Source organism: Carassius gibelio, chromosome B7 (assembly GCF_023724105.1).
Source record: "Carassius gibelio isolate Cgi1373 ecotype wild population from Czech Republic chromosome B7, carGib1.2-hapl.c, whole genome shotgun sequence".
Classification (NCBI taxonomy): Eukaryota; Metazoa; Chordata; class Actinopteri; order Cypriniformes; family Cyprinidae; genus Carassius; species Carassius gibelio.
Genome location: NC_068402.1, coordinates 26,415,888 through 26,438,476, shown reverse-complemented (window position 1 = coordinate 26,438,476; position 22,589 = coordinate 26,415,888). Strand labels below are relative to the sequence as shown.

Sequence of the window (22,589 nt, the reverse complement as noted above, 5' to 3'; positions counted from 1 at the left end):
TTTGATGTTCTATTATGCTGTTAATAACTGTGTACTTGACGTATTTTTAAAAGAGGTTTAGCCTACATTTTGTCTATTTTACTTGCTAATATAAATTAACTGCAATATTTTTTTAAAAATTTAGGGCGCGTGGTTTTGCAAAATTTACCTCTGATTTATGCCATATTCATATTACATGACATATTCATTTGTAATATAGCCTATATATAATATAACCCCAAATCCAGAGGAGTTGGGACATTTTGTAAAATGCAATTAAATCATGAATCTGTGATTTATTCTTTTTTTAGCTTTTAATTTATACAAGTAAAAAACAATTATAATTATTAAAAAAAACGTACAAATACATAATATTGTAAAAAGGTTCCAGGAATCCAGAGAAAGTGCAGTACATGTTTGGCAAGGCCGGAAACCTCAGCTGAATGTGCCTGACCTTTGAGCCCTTAGATGGATGGCATTGCACAAGATATCAATGCTGCGGAGTTAAATATAGCCATATTTGTGGTCTAGAGTCACATAAATATGACATGTACATTTTATGTTTACTTGGAGAGTAATTAATACTGCTTTGTTGTGGCTGCCTGCTGCAAAATTAGCTACAATTGCCAAATGTGGGTTACTGAATGCAGGCTGCCTGCCTCCAAATTATATTCGATAGACATTGGCAAGCAGACAGCCCAATTTTACCAATCGGGTAAATAGAGGTCACCCTGATACTAACGCTTCTCTGACGGAGGTGATAAATTCATCCGCACAGCACCAGTGAGCCACGCCACCCGCCACGTGAGTTTGAGGGCGTCGCAGAAGCTGCTTGACGTCACCAACAGGCTGCCTCTGAGGCACGTGGAACTGTGCATGGCTCATATTCACCACCAGGTTTTTCAATCGAGATGTGCAAATCATCACATGTAAAACAGTAGTTTTGGGAAGTCCCACTGTTTTTACAGCTCGTTTCAAAGAACCAATTCAGCGATTTTTCTAGATTTTCGCATGGTCCCTGAAAACCAGGGACCTGTAAAACGTTTTAAAATGTTTCATTAAAATTACGCAGTCAAACATTGCTGTATGTTTTATTTTGTGTCGTTTTATTAATAAGAAGTGTGTCAATAATCACATGAATATAACTGCTTGTGATCTAGTTCAGTCTGCTTGATGGGTTAAAATGGGTCATCCTTGTTTTTTTATTTGAATCTACATCAACAGAACAAGAATGTGTCGTACTGCCCACTACATGCTCGCGCTCATGTATTAGAACAACAGGCGCGCTGCAACGTGACAGCAGATAAACATGTGCCGAGCGCCCTTGGCAATGGCCAATCAGCGAACACTTCGCCGTGAATGGGCGGGGTTACCCAATAAAATTTCGTGGCTGTCTACGAGCACAGCCAATAGAATTCCCTGATGCAAGAGATTTGTGGACAGATTGGAAAGCACGTGTATTCGTGTGTGTCTGGTGTCTTGAGGAAACAAATCTCTAGCGCACAATAGCAGCGCAATGTCAGTGGAGTGGACCCATTACATTCAGCCGACTTCATAAGATCAGTAACACATTGCGATACTCTTCCGACGTATGACGAATTTATCGTCTTGTTCAAGAGAAACCGAGCAGTAAGATCTATAAGGTAAGGCCAGCACTAAGATAAATCCATATTTAACCTCTTATACTTCTGACGACTGTTAAGTTACATTTCTAAACACATGTTCACAACGGTACATTTGTCCAGCTGAATGTGCTGATTTGGATGAATTGTACAAATAGAAGCGCTAATTGATTAGCCATTGAACGTTGCGTCATACCATCATACTAATGTTTTAAAACCGCTTATTTTATTTCCGTGCTTTGCTTTAAGATTGTCCACCTTTTTTTGATGACGTAGCTCTGTGCATGCAGGACAAATGAAACCGTGATGCATGCATGCACGGAGCAAATACAGTGTGAGTACTTCATCAGATTCCCCAAAAATCCTTGTTAAAAGAAAGATGAAAGTTACATTAGTAACTTAAATCGGAATTTATGTGAGAAATAGCAGGGAAACCGTGTGAAAGTGAGGCAAACGTCCTGTATTCATTTCATCTTAACATTAGGGGGTTTGAAATATAATCATAATCGTCGGAAATAAATATTGTTGTGGTTAAGATGGTAAAGCATTCAAAACTGACCTCCTAAAACTAACAAAGCAGGGAATCGTGATGCTATTAGTTACAAACTCCTAGGGGTTCATGATGGAACTACAGGGGAATGTTAAACTGGCAAAATAGGTCAATTGTGTGTATATATTAGGGCTCTCAGTTTAAATCGTCAACTTAATTAGTTATGAAAAATAACGCGATCAGTCGACACACTAGCCCCGCCCCCAGACCTCTACATCATCTTACATTTCATACTGTTGACAAATATGATGCAAGGCAGCAACTCCATAAATTGCAGAACTGCCCTAAAATTCAAGATATTGGTGCAAAAAATGCCCCTGTATGAGTTTGTGTATCATACGATATCACACAGGGAGAGCAGCATATTGCACGAGTGCTGCTTTTGTCCCGAATATTGTGGAACATAAAAGAAGGTTTTATGAAGACAGTTGATAACAAAGCTGTTTTGTTACCAATGACTGTCATTGTATGAACAAAAAAACACTGAACTGTTTCTCAAATTACCTTTCTTTTGTTTCATAGTTTATGTTTGGCCATTGAGCCTAAATGTTTGTGTGATAGGTTTTATGTTGAATCAAATCAAATATTTATTTCTAAAGCTACAATCTGTAATGTTTTCTTGATACTTTCTCATTTAACATGTTACACCTTTTATTTATACAAAATGTAATGAATTAATGAGGAATGATATGATGTCATTCTTCAAGGATTGCATAGTAAATAAATAATAAATTTTAACTGAAAAGTAATATTTCAATCAAAATATAGTATATTGTTGTCCACTTCCCCAGTTTTTATTCTCTATATTTTACTGTGAGGTCAGTCTGTGGCATTTAGTTCCTGTATTGGTCAAATGTCTTTTTGCTGTATTTGCAAAGCAGATATATTCCCAAACGTGTTAATTATATCATGAAATATCTTGATTCTCAAATATGTGTAGGTAAATGCATTTTGCATCTTTTATAAATAATGTTAGTTGATCTATAATGGGCAAAGTAGCCTAATACTGTAATCTAATAACTATGCATACAAATGCTGGTTGTCATGCCATAAAATATTTTTAGCACAACTGACTTTGTATTTAATGTGAATTTAATAAAAACATTGTAAGTAACTAATTATAACACTTTCATTGTAGAGAAAGGAAGCAAAAAAACATTTTAAGTACTCTCAAAAACTCTTTCTAATCACTGAAGCGGTTTACACTGTGAAATGAATATCCTACATGGATTGTAGCACATCTGTTGTTTCTGAGGATTCCTTCGGCGAATGAGTTAAAAAAAAACACCAGTATTTTAGCAATGACTTATCAGAAGGCCTCTGATTGCATTCACATGCTCAACAGAATTGTGCATTAATGGTTATAACGCTGTAAAAGCGCTGTAAAAATGTGTCTGTTTCTGGCTCTGCGCCAGCCAATGTGATTTGTGCCAGATTTGAATTTAGCAGCTGATGCTGTGCTGCAGAGAACATTCTAATCACACCGGTGTGATTGTATGAAAAAAAAAAAAAAAAAAAAATATATATATATATATATATATATATATATATATATATATATATATATATTGTTGGCCTATTTTTTTTTTTTGGAAGCTGCATTCAAAATCCACTTGGCTCAAAAATGAATGGGCATGACGCCTCTGCTCTTCTGTTTATTTCATTGTTTTCTGTGCAGCTGTTCATGGACTAGGACTTCTGTGCCATTCAATTAGTTTTTATTCAATTCAACTACTGTAGAACAATTTCAGATAAACCTGCCCCTAAATGACATGTAAAAACAAGACAGACTAATCATGCTGTACGTGTTCACCAGGCGGTCTATTCCTGTCTTAAGTGTGCAGCTCTAGGCCAAAATATGCTGCAGGGTGGATCAGACTGTATGTTGTTAGCTGAAAGTTTGGTTATGTGAGACTAGGTGACAGTTAGGTAAAAATGTTTGGTGTACCTCAGGTCTGAAATAACATTCTTTGCATATCAAAGCAAAAGTGAGATTAGGTTAGATTCATATTTGAGAGTCCCAGTTACTTGGTATTTATTTATTGCCTGTTTACTGGAAATGGATGTATAATTATTTTCCAGTTCAATTTGCAGGGAGAACTATGTTGCTAGTAGTTTAATTTACCCAAAAAGTGCAAAAACTGAGTGTAGATTGAGTCTGTCAGTAAATTTCAGTAGAGAAAAACACCTCCACATTACCACAAGTAGTCTGTCAAAGCACCTGGCACCAATATTAAACCATGCTTATGATGACCTTGTTTTTTTTAGATAAATACCTTTTAGGCTTTTGATAACTTGGGTCATGCACTTTTACAGAAACAGATTTTTATATATATTTGGCCATATCCCGTTATTAGTGGTTAGGATTTTTAACTCTTTGTGCAGGTTACATCGTTACGCCAGTAGGTGGAGATAAGTGACTGTCTAAAAGTCATTAAAAATGCATTCAACTGATTCGCATGGATTATGTGACGATTGAAACGATTGAAACGATTGAAGCTCAGTTTGAGGGAATCAACAGACACATGCGCTTAGGGAGCGCGCGCAGGCAGCAAGAGCATCACGACAATAATGGTGTCGAAATGCTGTGGAGACAGCAACGGTGTCGCTCAGTAGAAACTACTTCAGGAACAGAGGGTGAACTGTTTGTATACCAGGTGGCTTGACTTACAAAATGTAACTAGTTTATCAGTCTGCTCTCCACACCTTCATCCGTGCACGTCTGCATTGTCGTCAGTCGAACCCAGCAGGAATGTAGGAAACTAAACTTGTGACGTATCGCATTTTTTAAAAATCATTTTATCTTTTCACTCCTTTTATTTCAAGTTATGTTTCTCTAATAAACAGCTTTTTTAATAGGAGATTATTGCCAAGGTACCAATATAAGATCAGGCACACAACAGCAGATTATTAACAGACCAAGGGAGAGTAATTAGGAAATACATTTTTTAATATAGTTTGTTTTATATTTATATATATATATATATATATATATATATATATATATATATATTAGGGGTGTAACGATAACGTGTAACGTTTTGCAATCCGTCCCCTCAGTTTATAAACCGTGCTCATGAATTAATAAACTGTTCACTCGGTTTAACAAATCGTACCCAGGATTAACAAACCGTGCCCACGAATTCCCAGTCCGTGCGTTTAGATTGTGTAAACCGTACCCTCGGTTTTTGAATCCGTACCCACGAATTCATAATCCGTGCGCACGCTTTCGCAATCCGTTCCCTCGGATTTGAAAACTGACACGCATTTTACACTTAACAGTGAAACATGCATCTAACTCCGGCAGGTGGGGTGAGGTGGGTGGAGCTTAGTATAATAAAATCACAAAAATAAGTCTTCATGTTAAGAAAGAATTGTACACAAGCATTTCCAAAACTGTCCAAAGGTTATTTAAAAATAAAGCAATTCACAAATTATTTTATGACAAATATTTTTACTGTCTTGTACTCATTTATTTAGCCTACAAATTAAAATTATAAAAAATAACTTTATTTTTATTTGTATCATTATTATATATTATTAAACAGGTTATGCATAAGAATCTTTTATCCAAAATAACTTACAAAAGAGGAAAAAATTACTCCAGAGTCAGTCACAATGCCAGGTTTATTGCACAATAATAATCAAGTGCTATTATAGATTATCAGCAATTGAACAAGATTTTAATGCGCATCTTTCTTATTAAATCTTTGTATTCCACCTCGTACTACACTTGATAGAGAATCACTTAAGACACTTTGCTGTAAACCTATTCCACATAATAATATTCAATAAAACTGTATGTTAACACGTAGGAGTTTGCTGCATGAATCCGTGAGTACGGTTTACAAATCCGAGGGAACGGATTGCGAAAGCGTGCGCACGGATTATGAATTCGTGGGTACGGATTCAAAAACCGAGGGTACGGTTTACAAAATCTAAGTGCACGGATTGGAAATTCGTGGGCACGGTTTGTTAATCTGTGGGCACGATTTGTTAAATCGAGTGAACAGTTTATGAATTCGTGAGTACGGTTTATAAACTGAGGGGACGGATTGCAAAACCGTCGCCACGGATTGCTTTTTTTTCTCCTACAGGTGACGTCCCGGGCTCCGTATACGGACATCACCGCAGCGAATGGTGCATTTACGTTATAGCCGCGGATATGAGACCTTACTCTGTAGTGGAAAACGCAGGTTTTAAGAACATGCTTAATGTAATTGAGCCCCATTACAATATTCCTTCACGAGCCCATTTCAGACAGACCGTAATTCCTGCTTTGTTCCAAAAAACATAAGCCCAAATAGAGAACCAATTGAGTAAAAACACACTAAATATAAAGAGTTATAGAGTTCCATATAAAAAGAGTTACATCTTTGTATTTGTTCATAACCACTACAACAATATTACATTTAATTTTTAAAAAAATTTTTATAAGGAGCTATTTTTGTTTTATACAGTATGCTGCTAAGAAAACACCATAGAAGATGGGTAAAGAATAGCTCCATCATTGTTCAATGTAAAAAAAACACATACTTTGTTAGTTTTAATAAATAAAACATTTTTTAAAAAAATCAAGGAAATTTATCTGCCAATTTTTTCTTTTTGCTGTATCTAAAACGTACCGAACCGTACCGAACCGAACCGTGACATCAGTGTATTGAACCGAACCGAACCGTGAATTTTGTGTACCGTTACACCCCTAATATATATATATATATATATATATATATATTTGGTCGGTCTATTTATTTATTGTGCTGTTTGTAATGGCTTGTTGGACATTTAAACCAGTTACTTGTGAGTAAAAAGGTTCTTGCTGATCAAAGCTGTGCAAACTCGGAATACAATCTATGTCTGTAAAGTCTAACAAAGTGTCCTGATGTATGATTTCCCTCTGCAAGCAACTGATTAGAAATGTTCACATATACAAATATGAACAGTATTAATAAACAAGCAAATGAAAGCAAATGAGGTCAGTGGGGTTTACTGCATTGGGAATAAAATGTGGATTGCATTTACATCCATTACTACATTCAGTACCAGCAGACAGTTTTCCCTGTCCATTTTTACATTGTCGCACAGTTAATATGCTTGAGAATAACTGATTGGCTTAGAGTTATTTTACTTAATATTTAGTATCACTTCTCTTGCTTGCTTAGAGGCGCTATTTGAAGTACATGCTCATTCACAGTTGTGTACAGGTCTAAACTCAGCAGCTCCAAATGGTGTCGGATCATTAGGATGACAGTAACAATCCCAGAAAGGAAGTAGAAAAAAGTCTTGACAGAACAGAGTCTTATGAGATTAAGTGTTCTTGAGGGATAAAGGTGGAGAATGCATGCTGTTTTAAGATCACTCGGAAATAACCGTGTAAGGGAAATGTGCTGTCCAAGGTGCTTGGCTTTCCTTTTTCTTTTTTTAAAGCCCTGAAAATCCAAATTAATACAACTCCCTGCAATTCTACCTTTAAAAGTTTGGTGTTTAATAAGATACTTTTAAAGAAGTTTCATATGCTCACCAAGTCTGCATTTATTCGATCAAAAGTAAAACAGTAATATTGTGAAATGTATTGCATTTCATTTTCAGCAGCCATTACTTCAGTCTTCAGTCAGTGTCACATGATCCTTCAGAAATCATTCTGATTTGCTGATCTGGTGCACAAGAAACATCTGCTATTATTCGTGCAATGTTGGAAACCGTTGTGCTGCTTAATTTTTTAATATTATTATTATTTGTCAGACCGTGGTATGTTTTTATTTATTTATTTATGAAAGCTGTTAATTTCTGATGAGTCATGACAAGAGACCCACAGCTTTATGCAAATGAATACCCGAGTTGGAACACCTAATAAAAACCAACTTGGTCATCCTAATCTTGAGGTAAACACTGATGTCTTGGTGGCTCTCAGAGATCCTTGTATTGCTCCCTGTAGCTGGCAAATTCAAAAGACAAATCAAGCTTGTGTGGTTGAAGGTGGAGTGTAGATTGTGGATTTGTGGTTCTACATAGTATTCTTAGTTACCAAGGAGACTAGAAAAAGCCTCCGTAGTTGCCAACTGGGAGAGTGAATTATCTGAGCTGTCACATACAGCATCACACTGAGTCTGTGCAAAATTTCTGATAATTACAATTTACCTTTTTGAAAACCCTTCTTGAGTAGCATTTCCTGTTAAAGAACAGGATGTTCTCATATAATAATAGCCATTAGATTTTATGGGGCTACGTAATACAAGATGACTAACCGACTCAAGTCTGTTTTGTTGTACATGTGTATGTTTCGGACTGATACTTACCTTTTCTTTTGCTTTTTTTCCTGGCAGCTGTCCTCTGAGAAAAGATAGAGTGTCACACAGGCCAAAGAGACGGAGACCAAATGGCCAGAACCCGACAAGAAGCCTAATTTCTCAGTGGCTGTTTTTTGCATATATTTTTTTTTCCTTTCACTGTCACTCTCCATCTGCCTCCGTCGCAGCAGCCAAGTCTGTTTCATAACAACCAGTTGTGTCTGTTTTTCTGAACTGAACAACGATTTCTGCAGTTAGCGAAACACTTCCCACTTGCACTACTTGATTTGAGGTTCCAAGGACAGGGTGGTGAGACACCTGGAAACACCATGGTTTTTGTTTTTGTTTCAAATCTGTGAAGAATATTTGCACCAAAATGATTTCCCACTGTAGTTCAGGCAGTCCAACATAGTGAACTTCTTCAACTCTGTGTAATCTATTGTCAGGTGAATCCTATCACCTCGGCAACTGCGTATTTTTACAGTATTATTATGAGTGATGTCAACTCAGACTCCGCCCCCAGCAATGATACAGACAGAGGAGCAGGAGGGGTCGAGAAAAAGGCAGGGATTGTAAACCGATCCTGCAGCATGAGTGAGAGTTCTCCCTCATCAAATCCGGTGAATAGCGGGACAGGATCATCTCCAGGAGGGGTATCTGATCCCAAAGGATCCACAGGTGACAACCAAGGGACGAATTCCGATGATACGGATGGACTATCGAGTGGAAATGACTCTGGGGAGAGGGAAAGTGAGAGAGGGAATGGATCCAGATGCAGACAGTCGAACAGAAGTTATCAGAGTTTCTCCAGTCAGAATGGAAAAGACTCCGGCATGTGTGTGGAGACTACGGAGAGCAACAAGAGGTGAGATTCAAAAACAACAGCAGCAAACAGGTTTAAACAATATGAGAGTCAAAATTTTCTTTTTATTCTACCTTTAATTTTAGCATTCTCAGTCGTGGGCCCAGTTTGGGGTAATCTTTCAAGGGTGCCTTAAGATTACAAAAATTATTAAGATTAATAAATTATTAATAATTTATAAAAATAAACACAAATGCAAATGATAATGCTTTAAGGGGTCATATGATGTTGCTAAAAAGAACATTATTTTGTGTATTTGGTGTAATTCAGTGTGTTTATGTGGTTTAGGGTTAAAAAACATGTTATTTTCCACATAATGTACATTATTCTTGCTCCTCTATGCCCCGCCTTCCCGGAACACTTTGATTTTGACAAAGCTCATTGTTCTGAAAAGTGCGGTGTGCTCTGATTGGCCAGCTATCCAGTGCATTGTGATTGGCTGAATACCTCAGCCCTTACCATATTTGGAAACACACAGCGTCTTCACAACATGGCGGCGGCGGCAACAATACTACATAGAGAATAAAAGTTACGCCTTTTTTCTCTGCATAAACAATTGGTATGCAGATCTTCCAACACAGTATCGTAGAATGAGGCGTGTTTGAATGAGGCGTTTCAGGAAGGTGTGGTTGAGTCTTAATTTTTAGAAAGAATATCTGTGGGTTTGAGACTTTAATCTTTACGACTTTACGGATCTTATAAATGCACAAACAGCTTGTATCAGTCCAATGGAAAACATGAAATCACATCATATGACCCCTTTAAAAAGCAAATTCTGAAATGTGTTTCTTAACATTATAATACTAAGTAAAAATAACTCTTGTTTTTGATCCCTTGTCCCTCAGCTCAAACTCTCACAGCCCGTCTCCACCCAGCAGCTCTCTGGCTTACAGCCTGTTGAGCGCCAGCTCTGAACAAGACCCGCCATCCACCAGCGGCTGCAGCAGTAATCAGTCTGCTCGGGTCCAGACCCAGAAAGAGCTGATGAGAGCCTTGAATGAGCTGAAGATCCGTCTGCCACCGGAGAGAAAGATGAAGGGACGCTCCAGCACTCTTAACGCCCTCAAATACGCCCTCAGCTGTGTCAGACAAGTCAAAGGTGAGTGGGAGTTTCATATGTTGTTTTTGTGACATATGTTGAGTTGAGTCAAAGGAATGATGTATGTATTCTTCAGTTCAATTCTAAGAACCATAAGTAGAATGAAGCATTTGAAAATAATCACTGCTTCTGTAATTTGGTTTGGTACCACTAGAAGCAGAGGAATTATACATTTCACCTATAACAGGAATGGAGTTTGTGGGTACAGTGATGTTAATGTCAAAGACTTTTTATGTATTTTTCTTGCAGCCAATCAGGAGTATTATCACCAGTGGAATGTTGAGGAGTGTCATGGCTGTAGTCTGGATCTCTCCACCTTCACTGTTGAAGAACTGGACAATATCACCTCCGAATACACGCTCAAAAATACAGTACGTTGACTTGCACACAAACCCATATCTCTCTCTGGTAGTAACACAATATTAAACTATTGCATGAAAAGTAGTTTCAGTCTCATCAATGCAGTTACTGGCTTACTTTTTTTTAATTCTGTCAGCAAAAACAAAGATAAGACGTGGGTTACAGACACGCTATAGATAGCAAAATCATCCCAAATTTCATCTTGTCCTCTCTCTCTGTAAAATGCTACACAGCTTTTCTCAGTCATGCAGATACCGTGTACATTGTTTGTTAGAAGTTACAAAAGAGTGTCTCTTTATCTTGTGCAGGACACTTTCTCAATGGCGGTTTCGTTCCTGTCAGGGAAGGTTGTGTACATATCCCCACAGGGTTCATCTCTTCTGCGCAGTAAGCCAGAGAAGCTGCATGGAGTTTTGTTTTCTGAGCTTTTGGCCCCCCAGGATGTGAGCACCTTCTACAGCAACACTGCACCCAGCAAACTACCTCCTTGGGCCTCCTGCATCGGCTCTGGTATGTTTGTACGTGGTGTGTTTTAGTTGTGTTATGGCATGTTACACTAACATTTGACAACCAGAAGGATCAAAAATACCTTAGACTTAAAAGCGACTGTTCACCCAAAAATGAAAGTTCTGTGATCATTTACTCTAACATTATGTCATTCCATACCCAAACCAAGACTTTAGTTTATCTTTAAAATACATGAGGATATTTGTAATGAAACTTGAGGGAACGGTCTCTCCACTGAAGGTCAGTTCCACTAAAACTTTGACAATTCAAAAAGTAAATGAATGGATCACAATAGCAACCAGTGAGGTTGAGCTTCCATTTACCATAAGCGTCAAAATTTTGGTGCAGTGGACTTTTAGTGAAGGGGCAGAATTCTCTTTTTACCTGGATCCATCCGTCTTTTTGATGCCATCATAAGACCTCTGTACCTCCCCTACCATACAATTACAGTTTTAAACAACTTTGATCTATCTTTTCACTAGTCTCTCCACCGGCGGACTGCACCCAAGAGAAGTCCATGTTTTGTCGCATTAGTGGCGACATCTCAACCAGTGGCGACGTGAGGTACTACCCGTTCAGACTGACCCCCTACCTGCTCACGCTCCAAGACTCTGATGCGGCTTACCCTCAACCCTGCTGTTTGCTCATCGCAGAGAGAGTGCACTCGGGATATGAGGGTACATTTTTTGTTTAACAAGTATATTGTATTTTTTTCACAATGCTTGGAGCCAAATGGAAAAAATCCAAATGCCTTTTTTAACTCTGTGTTGGTTTTGTTCTCTCTCTCTCTCAATCCTGCTTTCAGCCCCTCGCATTCCTACAGATAAGAGGATATTCACCACCAGTCACACCCCCAGCTGTCTCTTTCAGGAGGTGGATGAGCGGGCAGTTGCTCTGTTGGGGTACCTGCCTCAGGACCTTGTGGGAACCCCAGTCCTGCTGTACATCCATCCAGATGACAGACCCATTATGGTGGCCATCCATAAGAAGAGTGAGTCACTCCCTTCCTCTCTCTAACCTCTGTCCGTTTCCTTTTTCATTTAAATGTTGACTTTTCCTTTGTCTTTCAGTTCTTCAGTTTGCAGGGCAGCCGTTTGATCACGCTCCCTTGCGGATGTGCGCACAAAATGGAGAGTATCTGACCATCGACACCTCTTGGTCCTCCTTCATTAACCCCTGGAGCAGGAAAGTGGCCTTCATTGTTGGCCGGCACAAAGTCAGAACGTAAGAACCAGATTACACACAAAACTATCTCTCAGCAAGCATAACTTCCTTTCTTCATGTGACATTATCTATTCAAATCAGACTTACAAGAGACAGATCTTATATAGATACACTACCATTCATAGGTTTGGGATGATAAGATTTTTAAAATGCTTTTGAAATAGTAAATATTAAGTATCTTACGCTCACCAAGGCTGCATTTATTTGCTCAAAAATACAGTAAAAACTAATGCTGTGAATTTTTTTTTTTTTTCATGTAGCTTTCTTTTAAATAAAAAATTCTTAGTTGGTTCCATTGTAATTTACATGTGCAACACAAAGTAATATGCACAACTAGCTCCCTCTTCAGTGCACAACTCGATTTTCTACATTTTCACACATCTAGACATGTGCACAGCATAAACACACAAGCATACACCCATAATTCCTCCATCACATGCCACCTACACACTGGTATGTAATGTGTCCACACTCAATCAAATTCATAAGCACATGCTCTGTCATGTGGACACAGACAGATTTTTCATGAGCTCAACACTGATTTTATTTTTCTTCCAACTTGGGGTGACTCAGAGTGCTTCTCCACAAACTGTATACATGCACACATTATTACTGCCTCATTCAGATCATGAAAAGGGGGAAGCTGGAACCAATGACCATGTACAATTAAAATGATGGTGATTGGAGTCCCTTTTGAAAATGCATTGGTTTGGTCTGGGTATGGTCATTAATGTAACGCACAATATAACATTCAAATTCTGAAAGGTTTTTGAACAAATCCTTTGAGTGACTGATTTAATGACTTGCTCATAGCACTCAAAAAATAATAATGTACTGGAGTATTGATGTACCACAGAAAAAGTCTCTGATTCAGAGACCCTGAACCGAAGCCTTTTGACAAAATGATTCCCTAGAATAATAAAAAATCCCCACCACTAACAAAAACAAATTCTACTTCTTGTACTCTGTACATACACATAGTTACCTCTTGATTCTTTCCTTCCAGCTCTCCACTGAATGAGGATGTCTTTACCCTGCCGAGGGGTCCGGAGGAGCGGACCCTGTCCCCAGACATCGTTCAGCTCAGTGAGCATATCCATAGGCTCCTGGTGCAGCCCGTCCACAGCGGCAGCTCTCATGGCTATGGTAGTCTGGCCAGTAATGGATCCCACGAGCACCAGCCCAGTGCCGCCTCCTCATCAGACAGCAGTGGACCAGGTCTAGAGGACCCCTCGCAGCTCCACAAACCTGTGAGTGTTTAAAGACACAGCACTCATAATGTTTAATATTTAAGCGTAATGTAGGCCTCTTAATTTTAGCAGTTTCAGTCCATATGCGACCGAAAACAAACTTTTTCTTGACCTTGAACACTATGAAGTATTGAGGTGCATGTTAGTGCTGTTCATAGACTTTAAAGGCAGGCCTGACATGGCTAGTAAACCTAAATTATATGAACTGCTTTTCAAATAGATGACCTTCCAGCAAATCTGCAAAGATGTTCACATGGTGAAGACCAGCGGACAACAAGTCTTCATTGAATCCCGCAACCGACCTCCTCCTAAGAAACATTCCTCTGCAGGTACACAACCACTCACAGTATATTCATAGTAGCTATAAAGACACAGCCGACAGTTGCTCTGTTAAACATTTTTTTTTCAAGATATTAATCTCAAGATGTTCTCTGTCTGATAAATAGCTGTTGTGCAAGCAGTTGAAGCAGCAGATCTGGGCGGCAGTCTCGGTCCTTGTGCTGCTCCACCCTCGAAGAGCTCTGCACCCTCCATGATCGTGCAGAAGGAGCCGCCCACCACCTATTCTTATCAGCAAATCAACTCCTTGGATAGCATTGTTAGGTTTGTAGTTATAGTCATTATAGTGATGTCTATGACTGATGAGGTGTTGTGAATTTCAGATTAATAGTTTTATTATATAATGAGCATCTCTAGTCCTTGTGATGGCAGTCCGATTGCCAGGTCATGGACTCATGGTTTTATTTGGTTCATCAGGTATCTGGAGAGCTGTAACATCCCAAATACGGTGAAGAGGAAGTGTGGCTCTTCCTCCTGCACTGCCTCCTCCACCTCTGATGATGACGCTCCAGGCAATGCTAAAGGTGATGGTCCAATGATAAACTAATGCAGCACAGTACTAATTAAATTCATTTACAGGTCTACAGTTTATTACAATGCAACTACTATTCAAATTTAATTTAATGATACAGATTTTGATACAGCAGAACACTGGAGCACACTCTATTTACATAAAGGTCTACATAAATGTTACAAGGTTACAGTGGCATTTATATTTGCTCTAATTAGTGCAGGCAAGGAATGACTCCTGAACATTGGTTATGTAATGTGACATTTGGCCAGTAGGCCTGATTTATTTTGCTGAAAAGAAAGCACTGCAAATAATCTTTGTGAGCTAGACTTTCTGATTAGCTTGACAGAATTCATAATTCTACCTTAAGCCAGACAAATTTATTTGCTAAAAACTGATTGCATACAAAAAATAAATAAATGAAAAATGATAAACAGTTAATGTATTATACAGCAAAAATGATTCTGCCAATGGTAGTGTTTACATTAGAATACTGCCAAATTTGGCCGCTGGTATTTTGAATTGTGCCGTTAAGATGTTTGGGATCATAAGTATTTATTATTTTTCAAAATAAATTAATACTTTTATTCACAGATTATCATATTTTATAGTTTATACAGAGTTTATATAGAATTGATATATTGTGTATATATAGGCTACAGTACTAAATATATGCCGTGCATTAACTTGTTGTAGTACTCAAAACCAGTCTTAAAGGTATAGTACACCCAAAAATGGAACTAACCCTCATGTTGTTCTAAAACCCTCAAGAACTGTTTTCATCTACAATTCAGCCTCCGTTCAGAAGACGAATTAAGATATTTTTTGATTAAATCCGAGAGCTTTTCTGATCCTGCATAGACAGCAACTTAGCTGAAATGTTCTCACACCCAGAAATGTAGTAAAGCCATTGTTGAAATAATCCATGTGGCATCAGTGGTTCAACCTAAATTTTACGAAGCTGTGAGAATACTTATTTGTGCACAAAGAAAACAAAAATAACACTTTATTCAACAATTCTGCTCCAAATCACATCTCTGCCATTATCGAGAGTACCTCTGCATGTAAACAAGGTTTGCGCTTGGTGCTGTTGACGTAGTACACAACTTGTTTATGTGCAGAGGAAAGCAATGTGCATGCGTCATGGTACTCTGCATAATGATGGAATACATTATTTGCAGGAAAATAATTGTTGAATTAAGTCATTTTTTTTAGCTTTGTGCACAAAGTATTCTTGAAGCTTCATAAAATTATGATTGAACCCTTGATGTCACATGGACTATTTTATTGATTTCCTTACTATGTTTCTGGGTCTGGGAACATTACATTTACATTGCTGCCTATGCAGGGTCAGAGAGCTCTCAGATTTCATCAAAAATATCTTAATTTGTGTTCCAAAGATGAAAAAAGGTCTTATGGGTTTGGAACGACAAGAGGGTGAGTGGTTAATGACAGAATTGTCATTTTTGGGTGCTCTATCCCTCTATACCATTTTTGTTTTTTTGGTGAAGGTATTGGTCTTTTCACTGTCTCAACTGCATTTTTACTAGGTCTTGTCTTGGTCTCAGACTAAAAGGACTCTCTGGAGTTTATTTCAAGACCACAATTGCAGAAATATTACTAAATTGCTGGTGCATTAACATTCTTGATGTGATGTAGATGTACTGCTCCAAATGCAATCAATGCTTGTTTCCAATGTAATTTCTTTTGATATTGCTGTGTCCTGTCAGAATTTAATGGGGAACTGTACCAAAAATTTCACCAAAATTAATACAAATGACCAAAAAATGAAAAACAGCATCGAAAAGAAAAGAGTTCCAGACAAATCCCATAGCAGAACTGTAGCGAGTTTCTGAGCAGCACACAGTGGTGATTTGTTTGTGAATGAATCGGTTGCTTTGAATGAATTGGCTGAATAAATGACTTGGTGATTTGCTGCCACCTAACCCACTGGCAGTTTTAGTATTCAGAGTCATTTTATATTTCTATATTCAAAATGTTATTTCAAAAGATTAATCTCAACAATATTTCTGAAGTTGTAATTGTACATATTTAGATGCAGCTTCTGTGCAACCTCTGCAGAGCAAAGATGAATTCTGTTATTGATATGATTTTATTGGTAGCAGCTCTACAAGGGCTTTTCACATTTGAAATAGTTAACCCTGGGTCATTCTAAAACCTGGGTAAAAGGAATCCTGGGTTATCTTGCTTCACGTTTTACACTGATTATACTTTACCCAGGGTTAAAAGTTAATCCTGAAAAGACTGTTCAGTAAATGTGGGTCTTTCAGATGAATTTCAGGAGTGCCGGTTTGGTCTTGGTCTTGTCTTGGTCTCAACCCCTTAAAGTTTTGGTCTTGTCTTGGTCTCATCACACTCTGGTCTTGGTCTCGACTTGGTCTCTGTTTAGGTGGTCTTGACTACAACACTAGTATTAACAGATACTCTAACCTGCAGGTCCGTCTCTGTCTCTGGTAGAGGAGAGTACATTGTTACCCCCAATGGCCATGCACAGTAAAGCTGAAAGTGTAGCCTCGGTCACCTCTCAATGCAGTTTCAGCAGCACCATCGTCCATGTGGGGGACAAGAAACCTCCTGAGTCAGGTGGGCAAGTGTATGTGTATCACAGAGGAAATAGAGAGGGCACCAAAGACGTATAATACAACAGAGCAAGCATAGCAATCAAGTGTCTTTCTTTTTTTTTTCTTGTGGTCAGTTTTTGGGGCACTAGTTTTTATTTGTCTCATCCCTTCTTCTTGTTTTACCTCGCTTCCACAGATATTGTAATGGAGGAAGCCTCGCCTACTCCAAATGCTGCTCATCCTGCTGCTCAACCCCAAGTTCCTCCCACAACGATGCCCTCTCTGCCCCCTAGCCCTGCTTTTGATGCAGGGAGAAGAGGAGGTGCAGGAGGAACCGGGGTAGCTGGAGGATCCGGAGGAGAATGTTTGGGTCTCACAAAAGAGGTTCTGTCGGCTCACACACAACAAGAGGAGCAGAACTTCATGTGTCGCTTCAGAGACTTGAGCAAACTCAGAGTGTTTGACCCGACCTCAGCTGTGCGCCGACAAGCAACTGCACCTTTAGCAAGAGGTAAGGATGTGCTCATGCAACAACAGAAAAACACATGCAAAAGTTCTTGCTAGAAGTATCTTGAGTACACCAAGGCTGTGTTTGCTTGTTTGACGCAAAATACAGTTTGGAGTAAGAAAGATTAAAAAAAAAAGAGTTTTATTCAGCAAGGACACATTAAATTGATAAAAAGTTACGTCAAGTAAAGACGAGACTAGTTAAAAATATTTATGTTTAAAAAAAATGCTGTTTATTAAACTTTATATTCTTCAATGAATCCAGCAAAAATAATAAATGATAATAATGAAGCACCAAGTCAGTATATTGGAATGATTTCTGATGAATCATATGACACTGGAGACTGGAGTAATGCCTGCTAAAACTTAAACTTTGGAAACACAGCAACAAATTGCATATTAAAACATTCACATGGAAAGCATTTGAGAAGTTATTTGAAATTGTAATGACGTTTTAGAATATTCCTGTTCTTATATCAAATAAAGCTTTGGTGAGCTTGAAAGGCATGTTTTAAAAAAACAGAAATTCGTATTTATTCCAAACCTTTGACCAGTAATGTATCTCTTTCTCTTGATTTTTAGGTGTGCGCTGCTCTCGTGATTACCCAGCAGCAAGTAGTAGTGGGCGTAGACGTGGTCGAGGAGGCAAAAGACTGAAGCACCAGGAAGCTAAAGAGCAGACAGGGTCTAGTAGCCCAGCTGACCCCCTAAGAGGGGTTCCTTCCCTGGACAGGCCCTTTAATTCCTCCCTACCCATGGGTCCTTCAGCCAGCTCCTCCTCCTGGCCCACCTCAGGGTCACAAACGAGTGTTCCCTCTGTCCCATACCCATCTGGCATCCTTCCTTTATATCCCATCTATCCCCCCCTTTCCCATTCCATCTCGGATCCCAGCACACAAACAGGGCTACGCTTCCCCCTTCAGAACTCACAGATGGCACCTCCCATGGTCCACCCGATGATGGCGTTTGTGTTACCCAACTACATGTTCCCACAGCCCAACATGGGTATGCCTCAGCCCTTCTACAGCCCAAACCCAGCTTTCCCTTTCCCTGCTGTCAACATGGCCTCCCTGGCGCCCTGTCAGGTCCCGACCCCTGTCCCACGCGCCCACTCTCGCTCCAGCACGCCTCAGTCTTACAACCAAAGAGAGGCAGTGGCTGAGAGAGAAGGAGCAGAGTCTCCACTCTTTCAGTCCAGATGCTCCTCACCGTTGAATCTGCTGCAGCTGGAGGAGTCTCCAAGCAACCGGTTTGAGGTGGCATCAGGCCTACAGACCACATCTCCTCTGGTGGGACAAGGAGGTGGAGCAGGAGGACAGGCCTCCTCCAATCAGAGAGGATCACAAGTGGACTCAAAAGAGAAAGAAAATGTAAGAAAATTTAATTTTGGATAAATTTGCTTACTGGTTATTTAAAATTATGTTTGTATTTATTTATATATATCATGTCGTTTAGTAATGATCTGTGGTTTTAATGGCCTTTGCAGGGTGAAACAAATGAGTCCAATCAAGATGCCATGTCCACCTCCAGTGATCTGCTGGACCTGCTGTTACATGAGGATTCTCGCTCAGGCACTGGCTCAGCCGCCTCAGGCTCTGGCTCATCAGGCACAGGCTCCTCTGGGTCGGGTTTAGGATCTTCAGGATCAGGATCCAATGGCTGCAGCTCTTTGGGAAGTGGAACTAGTAAGTGGCAATACATTTATTCACTAAATGTAGAAAAAGTTATAAATGGATCCATTTTAGGCAGTAAGTATTAGGGCTGCAAAACGTGATTAATCACATTCAAAATAAGGTTGTTTTTTAATACTACATGTGTGTATTGTGTTTATTTATTATGTATATATAAATACACACATATATTAAGGAAAAATTTAATGTATATATTTTTTATATACATGTGTATTTGTATATTTATTATATTATGTATGTATGTGTATGTGTGTATATATATATATACACACACATACATACATAATATAATAAATATACACCTTAAACACACAGATAGTATGTAAATTTAGTATGCATGCCATTAAGCAGTTGTTACTCAAGGAGTTTTAAGTAAATTACTAAATTTCTCTCTTTTTTTTTCATTTACTTTAACAGGATGCAGTCAGAGCAGCCATACAAGCAAGTACTTTGGCAGTGTGGACTCATCGGAGAACAGCCACTCCCACAAGCAGACAGCAGGGGGTGATGGAGAAGCAGAGTTCATCAAATGTGTCCTACAAGACCCCATCTGGCTTCTAATGGCCAACACAGATGAAAAGACTATGATGACCTACCAGCTGCCCATCAGGTTAATATCAACACTGTACTGATTTCACTACATCACAAGAGTTTTGCCTTGCAAATTCTGATTTATTCTTCCTCAAAATTACAACAACAAAAAAAAAATGAAGGAACCAGAATCATTAAGTCGAATCCTTTTCAAAATTTGATTCCCATCCCTATACAACACCATTGCTGACTCAAAAATATACTTTAATATACTGGTTCCCAACCTTGGTCCTTGAGGCACCCCGACGCTGCAATTTCAGATCTTGGAGTCTCCACTAATCAGCTGATGATTTGATTAAGAACACATGCAAAATGTGCAGTGTAGGGGTGTCTCCAGGATCAGGGTTGGGAACCACTGGTTTAATACATCTTATTCCCATGCTAACATCCCATAAAGCTACTACAAACCCATTGTAAAAGACCAATGTAAGTTGTAAAGGTAATAGTTAACTAACCAAGTAAATTTGTTTTGTAACAGAGACCGAGATTCTGTGTTGAAAGCGGACCGTGCTGCTCTGAGAGCCATGCAGAAACAGCAGCCTCGCTTCACTGAGGAACAGAAGAGCGAATTGAGCCAGGTTCACCCTTGGATCCGCACTGGACGCTTGCCTCGTGCCATCAACATTTCTGTAAGTCTAAGTCTGTTAACAATAACTCCCACAATACACCACTAAACACTCAAGTCGTGACTGTTTTATTTATATGCAATGTGTCTCTCAGGCATGTGTGGGCTGTAGGTCCACTCCTTCGGTCCCCTCTGCGGCCCCCTTCGATGTGGAGATCCACGAGATGGAGATCTGCAGTGTTTTAGAGGTGACAGAAGAGGGCGCCACTGCTGAGAAACACACCCAAGCAGACACAGCAATGGAGAAGAGCGAGGCTGAGGGAGAAGAAGAGACTTGCAAAGACCGAGAGGTTGAGAACTATGGGACTATTATGTCATCACAAATCAATGACCAAGAAATGATGATAGAAGAACAGGAAGTGACCTCACAGATCGAGGAGGAAATGGGTGCCTCACTTACACAGATGACACACTAAAGACACAATGAGTCAGTGAGATTCTGATGGCACCTTTTGTGTGCTCACTAAATTATCCAAGTGTATTTATTTCTGTAAAGAAATGTTCATTAGCCAGGAAGGCTGACAGATGATGAATGTAAAGCTGAAATGCTTTGTTGAAAGACTGTGATTATCAAAAATTCTGGATATTTTGGTTATTGCAAAGAAGTTCTGATCTGTTGGCAGGAAATCAAGGGTATGTAGCTTTAGACCACTCTGGGTTTGACCTCGAGACACCACCTGTTCAGTTCCAGTTCTAGTCACCTGCACAAACCCATTTTTGTGGCATGCTAAACAACTATTTCAAATGTTGTCAAATGGGTAATTATATTATACACCAAGGACGATAACTACAACCATGACTATAAAGCTTTAATCATCTAATTCTATAAGAATAAGGAAGTCCACACCACAGCTATATAACACGATAACGATTTGGAATCACCTTCAGAACATTTGTTTTCCAGATCATGAATCAAAATTTAAAGCGCTTGATCATTTAAAGCAGCAAATGACAGAACAGCTTATAAATAAACATTATCATCCCTTGGTGTGGCCATGAATATAGTTATGGTTTTAGTTATCGTTATAAGTATGAACGGACCTTTAAACTCTGTGGTGTTAAGTTGACTTTGGTGTTGTAAGATGTGCATTTAGACAGGAGAACAGATTCACTGCCTTTGAGGACAGTCTAACTGTTTCTCACCTTGTGCTTATGGATTTCCCAGATGTTATGGAAATGTTATTATATTTTTTTACAGGTATATGCAAAGTGGGAATTTTTGACCAAATTTACACACCTTTTTTTTTTTTTTATCATTCTGTATATTTTTTTTTATACATTATTGGTGCAGAATTGTTCATTGTTGAAGCTTGGATGAATTGTGTGAAATGCACTGCAGCTCCACAGAGAGTCTCACTGGTCTGTTACAGTTCACGTTCACCACTTAGATGGCACTACTGTGACCATGGCAACGTGGACTTTCCAAGCCCAAGGAAACTTCTTTTAGAATAGCACTTAAGCGAAGGGAAGCTCCAGAGGTCACGGCCAGAAAAAGCTGCCGCCCGTTAATGGGTCGAAAAAGTGGAGGCTTTTAATGGTCTGCATGTGAACTGTACCGTCAACGAAGGAGTTTTAAAATTATAGTTCTCCCAAAAAGAGTTGGTAGTGTATCTCTTATTTTCCACAAAAGAAGGAAAGTCATACGTTTAAAAAAAAACATGGTGAACAAATTCGGGCAATTTGTTAATTTTAACGAATGAGTGCTGGCAAACAGTAGAAGGCATTTTTCCTCATTTGACCTTTTCTCTGTCAGTTTCAGTCTTCAGGTTGTCCTGGAAAAGTTTGTAAGTATTTTGTGTATTTCTTTATATATGAAAAAGAATAAAAAGATGATGGTTCACACTGTTGTGGTCTGCAAATATTTCAAGTATCGAGGTTAAAACAGGAAATTCTATGAATACACAAGTGTGTATATGATTGAAAAGTACACTGTATGCTTTGGAAGAGGCTGAGGGAATTCAAATAAGCAGTTTTCAAACCAAACCATAGGCTTTTAGTAGACA

The 22,589-nt window shown here is 38.9% G+C and overlaps 1 protein-coding gene across 2 annotated transcripts; it reads left to right on the top strand.

Moving 5' to 3' along the window:
- The first annotated feature begins 1,390 nt into the window (after positions 1-1,390).
- Positions 1,391-22,426, top strand: LOC127962700 (period circadian protein homolog 1). 2 transcript variants are annotated; one of them, XM_052562348.1, is made up of 19 exons: positions 1,391-1,622; positions 8,475-9,303; positions 10,146-10,399; positions 10,649-10,770; positions 11,068-11,269; positions 11,749-11,943; positions 12,072-12,257; positions 12,337-12,490; positions 13,497-13,740; positions 13,961-14,069; positions 14,187-14,343; positions 14,497-14,603; positions 17,048-17,194; positions 17,369-17,683; positions 18,262-19,049; positions 19,166-19,364; positions 19,788-19,980; positions 20,440-20,590; positions 20,682-22,426. In XM_052562348.1, exons 2-19 carry the CDS (start codon positions 8,930-8,932, stop codon positions 21,000-21,002), a joined length of 4,218 nt encoding a protein of 1,405 aa, XP_052418308.1. In that variant the 5' UTR covers positions 1,391-1,622; positions 8,475-8,929; the 3' UTR covers positions 21,003-22,426. The 2 variants fall into 2 exon arrangements, with proteins under 2 accessions (XP_052418308.1, XP_052418309.1); XM_052562349.1 differs by lacking the exon at positions 17,048-17,194 and having other exon boundaries at positions 1,440-1,622.
- The last annotated feature ends 163 nt before the right edge of the window (positions 22,427-22,589 follow it).

Coding starts and splice junctions, on each gene's coding strand:
- LOC127962700 (XM_052562348.1), top strand. CDS start 8,930: ATGAGTGATGTCAACTCAGACTCCGCCCCCAGCAATGATACAGACAGA. Junction 13,741..13,960: donor CCTCGCAGCTCCACAAACCT/GTGAGTGTTTAA, acceptor CTTTTCAAATAG/ATGACCTTCCAGCAAATCTG. Junction 17,195..17,368: donor CAAGAAACCTCCTGAGTCAG/GTGGGCAAGTGT, acceptor TCGCTTCCACAG/ATATTGTAATGGAGGAAGCC.